The sequence below is a fragment of the Suncus etruscus genome, chromosome 11 (genome assembly GCF_024139225.1).
Source record: "Suncus etruscus isolate mSunEtr1 chromosome 11, mSunEtr1.pri.cur, whole genome shotgun sequence".
Taxonomy (NCBI): Eukaryota; Metazoa; Chordata; class Mammalia; order Eulipotyphla; family Soricidae; genus Suncus; species Suncus etruscus.
This window is the reverse complement of record NC_064858.1, coordinates 33,180,261-33,188,223: the sequence shown is the minus strand read 5'-3', so window position 1 is coordinate 33,188,223 and position 7,963 is coordinate 33,180,261. Positions and strand designations below refer to the sequence as shown.

General features: G+C 38.2%; 1 protein-coding gene across 1 annotated transcript; it reads left to right on the top strand.

Moving 5' to 3' along the window:
• Positions 1–2,434: 2,434 nt before the first annotated feature.
• Positions 2,435–7,312, top strand: PDE6H (phosphodiesterase 6H). Its single transcript, XM_049783717.1, has 3 exons — positions 2,435–2,571; positions 4,568–4,608; positions 7,236–7,312. The coding sequence occupies exons 1-3, from the start codon at positions 2,435–2,437 to the stop codon at positions 7,310–7,312; spliced, it is 255 nt and encodes an 84-aa protein (XP_049639674.1).
• Positions 7,313–7,963: the final 651 nt, after the last annotated feature.

The following is a 7,963-nucleotide window of genomic DNA, read 5'->3' as shown; positions in this document are numbered from 1 at the left end:
AGGGATGCCCTCTGAATCTTCAGGAAAGGGAACTGGGGAAGAATTAATATTAGGTGACATCAGTGACTCAGAGTCAGGAATATTTGTATCATATGTGATCTTCCCTGTTCCACAAGTTTTTAGGGAGATTTGCTGGAAATATCTATGGAAGTAACACATCATGGATTGTCCGACTTTTGTAGGCAGATTAGAAATGAATTATTAAGCCTTATCCACTGAATAAAGCTGATATCTCCTGAAAAATGAATTATTATATATAAAATACTTAATAAATTATTAAGTGTCCCTAGGCAAAGTTTGATGGACAGGAGGATCCAGCTTAACCAGACTACTGTTCAGTCACTCTTTTAGAGGAAAATTCCTTTACAGAATTCATCATTCACCTTTAAGATGATACAGGAAGTGCATGCAAGTCTAGCGGGTGGGGTAATGGGGTGGGAGGGGTGCAACTTCAAAGTTATGTAAATATGCAAGAACCACAAGAAGAAAGGGGATGTGTGATCAAGGGAAGATGAGTGTCAAGTGTGATTTTAAGCTCTTTGGGTTGTCAATTGGCGTGTCAAAAGAATTCAAGATTTTTTTTTTCTGAGAAGAATGATGGGACCAGGTCTAAACTGAGAATTGGGCTGGTTGAGTCATTAGATTATCCTGGAGATCATTACACTCTTGGGGACGATAACCTGCCTGTGCATAGCAAAGATTCTTCAGCAATTGGCCCATGAGTGTTTGTGAGATGTGCTGGGGTCCTGTGAACTTGTTCCAACATATTCCTGGAGTTTGCAGTGTCCTGGACTTCCTGGTGCTTTGGTGCCTGATTACTTTTGAATATTGTGTTCCAGAAACTCAATCTGCTGTAGTATCCCTTTTAATTGTGCCCCAAACCATTGAAAAAAGATATTTTCATCATCTGATAATTGGAATGAGACCCAGAAGTGTTACTCAAGATATTTAAGATCACACAACCAGTTTAGTAAAGAGGAATTTGAAATAAAGTCTATTTGATTGAGAGAGCATATTCATGGCCATGTATTTACCTCAAAGGAAACTGAAATGATTAGGATTACCACTCACTTTATAGGGCTCTCAGTCAAACATAGAAAGCTGCTCCTGAGAACTGCTTCACAAAACAAGAGATCTTATTTCAAATACCTCGTACTTGGAATATACTGAGAATATATTTATACTAAAAAAAATCCACTTGTTACTTATTTAAAATTCAATTTTGACTGGGTGGTGAGGGGTGTGAAGGGATGGGCTATAATACTGCTCAGACTTGACATCTTAATCCTGAGAGGCACACTCCAGAAGGAAGGAAAGTTGGGGGCTTCCCAAGAAATGATTCCCAAGAAATTCTCGAGTTTTCTTCTCTGGCTTTGGGAAAGCCAGGAGGTTTCAATTACCTGTGGTATTCTCTGATAATAAAGCAGCTCTTGAACACTCAATCATGACTCTCACGATTCTACCTAGAAGAGGCCTGAACTTGGCTTGTTAATGAGAAAAGCTGGGGTGCATAGGGCAGGAATCCCACTAAGTGGGAATAGGACAGGCTGGGATATTCTTCAGTCACTGTGAGTTCTGTGAGGTGAAAGCAGCTGAGGTCCTGCCTATGGTTTAAATTATAAGATTACAATCAGAATCTCAGGCCCAATGTTGAAGGTGATTAGTTCAAGTTCATTTATTTACTGAGTCATTCAACATACACATGCACCACTGAGTGCATGGATTTGTCATAGGAAGTTCTGAGGCCATAGAAGTGAAGGTAAAGTGGGAACTCAGTCTCATGAAAAAGTGGCACCATGGGGATTAAAACCAGTTTACTTGAATAAACAGCTTATTGAGAGGCCTGAATAACCTGTTGAATAAACAGGTTCATTCGCTTTGGTACCAGCATCCACATTGCTCAATGTGCTTCTCTGAAACAAGAGGAGGGGATGAAAACAGTAGTTTTTCACTATAAAGACAAGGAAACATATAAATAAGAAAAATTAATCCTGGAAGCAAGAATAATATGTGAATTTGAAAGTAATGTGAAAACGTTGATGAAGTTATACAGTTTAAGGTTGAAGGAAAGCTGCAGTGTGGTAGAAAGATCTAATGAACCAAAGTTCATGTGAGAGAACGAATGTTAGCAGAACGTTAACATATATTGGCACTGAATGAAGTAAGGAAGTTATAAAAACAAATCTTTGACTTACTTAAAAAATCAGAGACTGAGCATTGAGTGCTGGTGATTCAACTCAAGACCTCACATATACCAGGCATGTGCTCTGTCACTTATGTCACCTCCTAGCTCTCAAGATGCTTTTCTTCCCCAGTTTCCAGTGGGGATATAACAAGCTATGTTCTCCATTCATCCAAATTCCTGACCTGTCTTTTTATCTCTTACCACCTAAGGAGCCTGAAAGAGAATCACTGGCTACTGAGGACCATCAGAATGAGTGACAACAGCACTTTGGTTCCTCCTCCAGCTTCAAACCAGGGTCCCACCAACCCACGCAAAGGCCCCCCCAAGTTCAAGCAGAGACAGACCCGCCAATTCAAAAGCAAACCTCCTAAGAAAGGCGTTAAAGGGTAAGGCTAAGTTGAAAAAGAGGAGTTTGTATTCTTTTCCTCTAAAAGGCTGCTTTGGTTTTGAGAAATAAAGGCCCCACCATACAAAATGGACTTTCAAAATTTTCCACTCCATCCTTTACTTTCCTCTCCCACATAATCTTTGCTGATTCATGTTGTTAGGTAGGAAGTCCTTTTCCTGAAGTCCTTTTCGCTTTCAACTAGGTTAAAGGACAAACTGAACACAGCAAAATGAACTCTGTTAAACAATTTTTTGTTTTGATCTCCCAAACTTTCTTGATGGCTTCACTTCACCAACACATTACATGCTTTAATCTGCCTTCCAGAACAAACTTTATTTTCTAGTCTTAAAATCTTAGATTTTTCTTGTTCCCTCATATTCTTTCTTTGCAAGAATATAGTAACTTTCTCTTCTCTTCTCTTCTTTTTTTTTTCTTGGTGGTGGTGATGGGGAAAATTTGTTAAATACTTATAAATAAATGGGATCCATTGGGATGAGGATATTTAAGAAAAAACAATGTCTCTTACAATCACATTAAAATAGTCATCTAAATCATTTACAGAAAACATTTAGCATAAAAGTTAGAAATAATCTTAAAGCAGGTATGTTTGAATGAAATAAAGTTTCATTCCTGGTTCTGCTCAGGGTTCACTTCTAGTGGGGACTTCTAAGAGAACAAGTCCTGTTCTGCTGCATGCAGCGCAGGCACCCTTATTGCTGTACTATGCTTATGTTCCCACTTTTTTCTTTTTATTCTTTTTTCTCTCTCCTCTTTTTTTTTGGGGGGGGGGCATTCAAGAAACATGTTTGGGAATCACTGTTCTAACTTTGGTTCATAGAGTCTACTCATTATCCACACACATCTGTAAATAAATGCTTTTTATTGGGTGGTATCCAGAAGCTAGTTCCTGTTCAGTGACTGGGAGAAATTGTTTCTGAGGGTGTTGAGTGGGGAGCTATTCTGTGCTGTGAATTAAAGCCTGTGTAGCCTATGTACAAAGCTTGTGCACCAGCCTTCTGAGCTAGCCCCAGGGTAATTCCTTTTTTGAAGTCATTATTAGCTCTCTTGGACAAATATGATCTATCCCTATGTTTGCATTTTGAAATTTCAGTAAACTGTTATTTTACAAGGCATCTATTCATTAACTTCTATTTTCCTAGATTATCTTCATAAAATGTGTTTCCTTTTTTATATTTTCCTTTTTAATTAATAATTTTTAAAATTGAATCATTGTGATATACACGGTTGCAAAGTTGCTCATGATTGAGTTTCAGTCAATGTTTCAACACATATGCATCCCTTCACTAGTGCTGATATCACTGATATCACTGATATCCCCAGTTTCGTTACTGCTCCCCCCATCATGAATATCACTTTACCTCCTTTTAGCACCTACTTTTTGTCTAGTGTGATCATTTTCAACTACCATCTCTCTAGTGGTACGTTCTCTGCCCTAAGTGCATTCCCGTACTCGTGTGGCAAGCTTCCTACCATGGACTAGTCCTTCCTGGCTTTTGTTTTTATTGCATTTGGATATTATTAACCTTACTATCTTTTTTTTTAAATACCCCACAAATTAGTATGTTTTCTCTTTTCGTAACTCCTGCTATCTACCTCAATGTGAGGCACACAGTGCTTAAAAACAGGTGTGTAAGAAATGCTCTTCTATACAAAAATGATGGATGAATAGCTATAATATTCTTCATAGTGCATTTCCATTTGAATTTCTATTTTAAAAAGTAAACCTGGCCTAAATTGATCCTGATTATAATTTTTGTACTCTATTATCTTAGATTAAATTTTTACAGGGAAACTGATTCCTACCTTGAAACACAATGGTCTCAAACTTTTCCTCTGTGGCATTTTCTTTGCCTATTTTATTTTAAGTGAAAGGGATTTTCAAATATAAAACGTAAAGCTATGATTACCTAGTAAGTCAAGAAACTCTACCTTGCTCTGATATTTTCTCATTTTACTTGTATTTTTGTCCATAGGTTTGGAGATGACATTCCAGGCATGGAGGGGCTAGGAACAGGTGAGGTATTTCACTTTTGTAACTTTGTTCTTTAGGCATAGGGACAGTTAAATTTATAAGCAATACTTAAGGCAGCATGCCCTTTGAAGACAAGAGATCTGGGACCTAACTTTCTAAATTAGTACATACTCAGATACAAAGTCTCCAAAAGGAATCAGACTAGGCCCAAATTTAATCCTCTTGTTTTCCTAATCAATTTTTGAGGGCCAATAATAGCTAATTATTGAATTGTTGAACTTCTGTGGCAAAAAGATTTTCAGAGATCCTATCAAAGCTTCTTTGTTTATTGTAAGAGAAATTTGAGAGATAGAGGAATTGAATGACATTCTAAGCCACTGAGTAAAGTTTTGGAAAAAAGGGTGGAGTTTGGGGAAACTTCCTACTCTCCAACCACTCCTTGACCACCTTCCTCTTTTGACAGAAGATCCTCTGGCACCCAGAACAGGGCTTGACTGTCTCTGATTGCACCCAGGACAATATTTTTAATTTGCTAGGATTGGGTTTTTTCTTTATTGCATAATAAATACACATTGTTGCATGTTCTTTTGAAAAGTGAATAAATTTGAACATCAGATACACTAATAGCAGAAATCCCCCCCCCCAATTCAATAATAACATAAAAAATTTACAAGAGAGTAAATTCTTAGGTTAAAGGGCCACATTGGGAGTTTATTATCCTGTAACAAGGGGCCTGAGATATCAAGGAGAGAAGGTCTCATGTGGCCAATAGGTTATGACTTCTGAGCCCTTTGCCATGGGGAATAGAAAGGTTATTCCTGGAGCTATTCTTATTTTTTTTTTTGTTTAGTTATTTATCTTTGTTTGGTTTTGGGCCACACCCATTGATGCTCAGGGGTTATGCCTGGCTATGTGCTCAGAAATTGCTCCTGGTTTGAGGGACCATATGGGACGCCAAGGAATCAAACCTCGGTCCCTCCTAGGCTAGCCCGCTTGCTTGAGCAAGGCAGACACCTTACCGCTTGCGTCACCTCCTGGAGCTATTCTTGATCCAGGCAATGCATCCTTTAGTTTAGGTAATAGAACCCACACTTTCCTGAGGTCCAAACGGTCTGTAAACCAAAATGATATATTTTGCAAAAGACCCTACATAGAACATCTTGGGGAAAAAAACCGTTCTGAGACTCTGTGAAGATTAATTCTATACAAATTTTGATACTTGCAAATAAAAGCATTATAAACATTCTGGTGCTTGTTTTAGTGCTAGTGTAAGTTTTTAGCTCATTTGAATAATTTTTTGTTTACTTGTTTTGGGGTTATACCTGGTGGTGCTCAAAGTCTTCCTACTTGCCCTGGGCTCAGGAGTCATGCCTAGAATTGTACAAGGAACCATATTTATAGAGTGGGGATTAAACTGGAGTTGACATTGTGCAAAGCAAGTGTCCCAACTACTGTACAATCTCTCTGACCCCATTTAATAAACCTTTAACAAATGATAGCGCTTATTGGAATTATTCTCCACACCTGGTATTTCTCACTTTGGTTGCTTTTTGCAATCAAATGCCATTCTTGGAATCTCAAATACAAACCAGTTCATAAAACTCATTTATTTTTCTAAATCAACTGTTCCTATACTTTGACTTAGGGTATATAAGACCAGGAAATTTTCTCTGAGCTTTGGAAGACATGTTTAACTGACCAAATTTTTTGTTTGTTTGTTTGTTTGTTTTTGTTTTTGGGCCACACCCTGTGACGCTCAGGGGTTACTCCTGGCTATGCGCTCAGAAGTCGCTCCTGGCTTGGGGGACCATATGGGACGCCGAGGGATCGAACCGCGGTCCGTCCTAGGCTAGCGCAGGCAAGGCAGGCACCTTACCTCCAGCGCCACTGCCCGGCCCCGTAACTGACCAAATTTTGGACATAGTGGAAAGAGGTTTATACTGGGAAATCTGGTATTTTCAACCTGGTTTGAATTCCATATTTAACAACTGAGTGAATTTTTTCACTGTGTGTTTAATTTTCTGATATCAACCAATTTTCTTACAGCTCAGGGACAAAAATATTTTCTTGCTATCGAAAAGAAATAGAGTTAGAGGCTGCCTGGAGATAGCTCCATGATGTATAATTAGTGTAAGAACTTGAGAACGAATTAAGGAAGCCCAAGAATGACTAATTCAGCTGTGGGTAATGAGAGTGGATTTCCAGGCCATGAAGATTTAAAGAGACTGGGTTTCCAGTTTAAGAGAATTCTCATTTAATGCCTTAGCTATAGCCAGAATTTCATTTGTTTTTCCTTAGTGATTGTACTTTGAGGAGACTCATGGGATTATTGGTCTGCATCCCCTTCATCCTCCTTCCTCTAGTCCCTGCCTAGTAGTTCCTTGGGTCACATTCTCAAAGAGAATTTAGAATAAACCAACAAATTTATCTCAGAAAAAGAGTGGTATTCTGGGGGCATCTGAAGCTACCGAAGACCCTCTGAGCAATTGTTCTCATCTTTCCTGGGTGACAAGGCCATTTTACACAACTTCCTGCTTATTGTCAATTGGGACAAAGATTAGGAGAGGGGGAGGAAGGTGTTTCCTGCTGGAGGATGTTTTTCTTGGTCAGAAAAGGCACTTCTACTAATGCTGTACTGACTTACAAGTTCTTTTTCTCCTCTCTTGCAGACATTACGGTGATTTGTCCATGGGAGGCCTTCAGTCACCTGGAATTGCATGAGCTTGCCCAGTTTGGAATCATATAACACATCAGAGAGTCACACAGTATTTTCTATAACTTTGATTACTTTTGCCCTATAGATATGCCAGGGTCTTGAAATTAAGCTGTCCGGATGTGGTTTCTGTCACAGACACAGTCATTTCCCAGAAGTTGCTACTAAAACTGTACTTAGTAATATGCACTTTCTTACTCTACATTGTAACTCAGCTCATAAAAGAATGCAATCAACTTTTTTTTTTTAGAGAATTTCAAGTGTTTCTACCTTTTCCTATAAGATGGATAGAAGTCAGAAGAAACTTTCTCTAAATATTTGTTTCCATTTATATCCAGCAAACATGTTTTTGCTAGGCTTTCAATTGATAGAGAAGTTTTAAAACAAATATACATTACTCCCTTCTCACTAAATAAAGAAGATAAGCTTCATCTTAAATCTTTTTGTGAAGTTGCATTATGTGTGATATATCTTATTTAGTTAAATCAGAAAGACACAATCACTCAGGAAACACAGTGCAGGCATCAAGATTCTATAAGTAATGCATCATAATCCTATAAGTAATGCACTTTTTAGGTCTAATTTTTGTGGAACTTGATTAATCCTGGAGTTCTAAGCAACTTCAAATTATACAGTTCTCTAAGCTAGTGGTAAACTGGAGACTTAAATCCAGGACTTTCTTGT

Bases quoted from the DNA above. Each gene is read 5' to 3' on its own strand.
- PDE6H (XM_049783717.1), top strand. From the start codon at position 2,435: ATGAGTGACAACAGCACTTTGGTTCCTCCTCCAGCTTCAAACCAGGGT. The intron at 2,572-4,567 runs GTAAGGCTAAGT...TTTTGTCCATAG, and splicing joins CCTAAGAAAGGCGTTAAAGG to GTTTGGAGATGACATTCCAG. The intron at 4,609-7,235 runs GTGAGGTATTTC...CCTCTCTTGCAG, and splicing joins CATGGAGGGGCTAGGAACAG to ACATTACGGTGATTTGTCCA.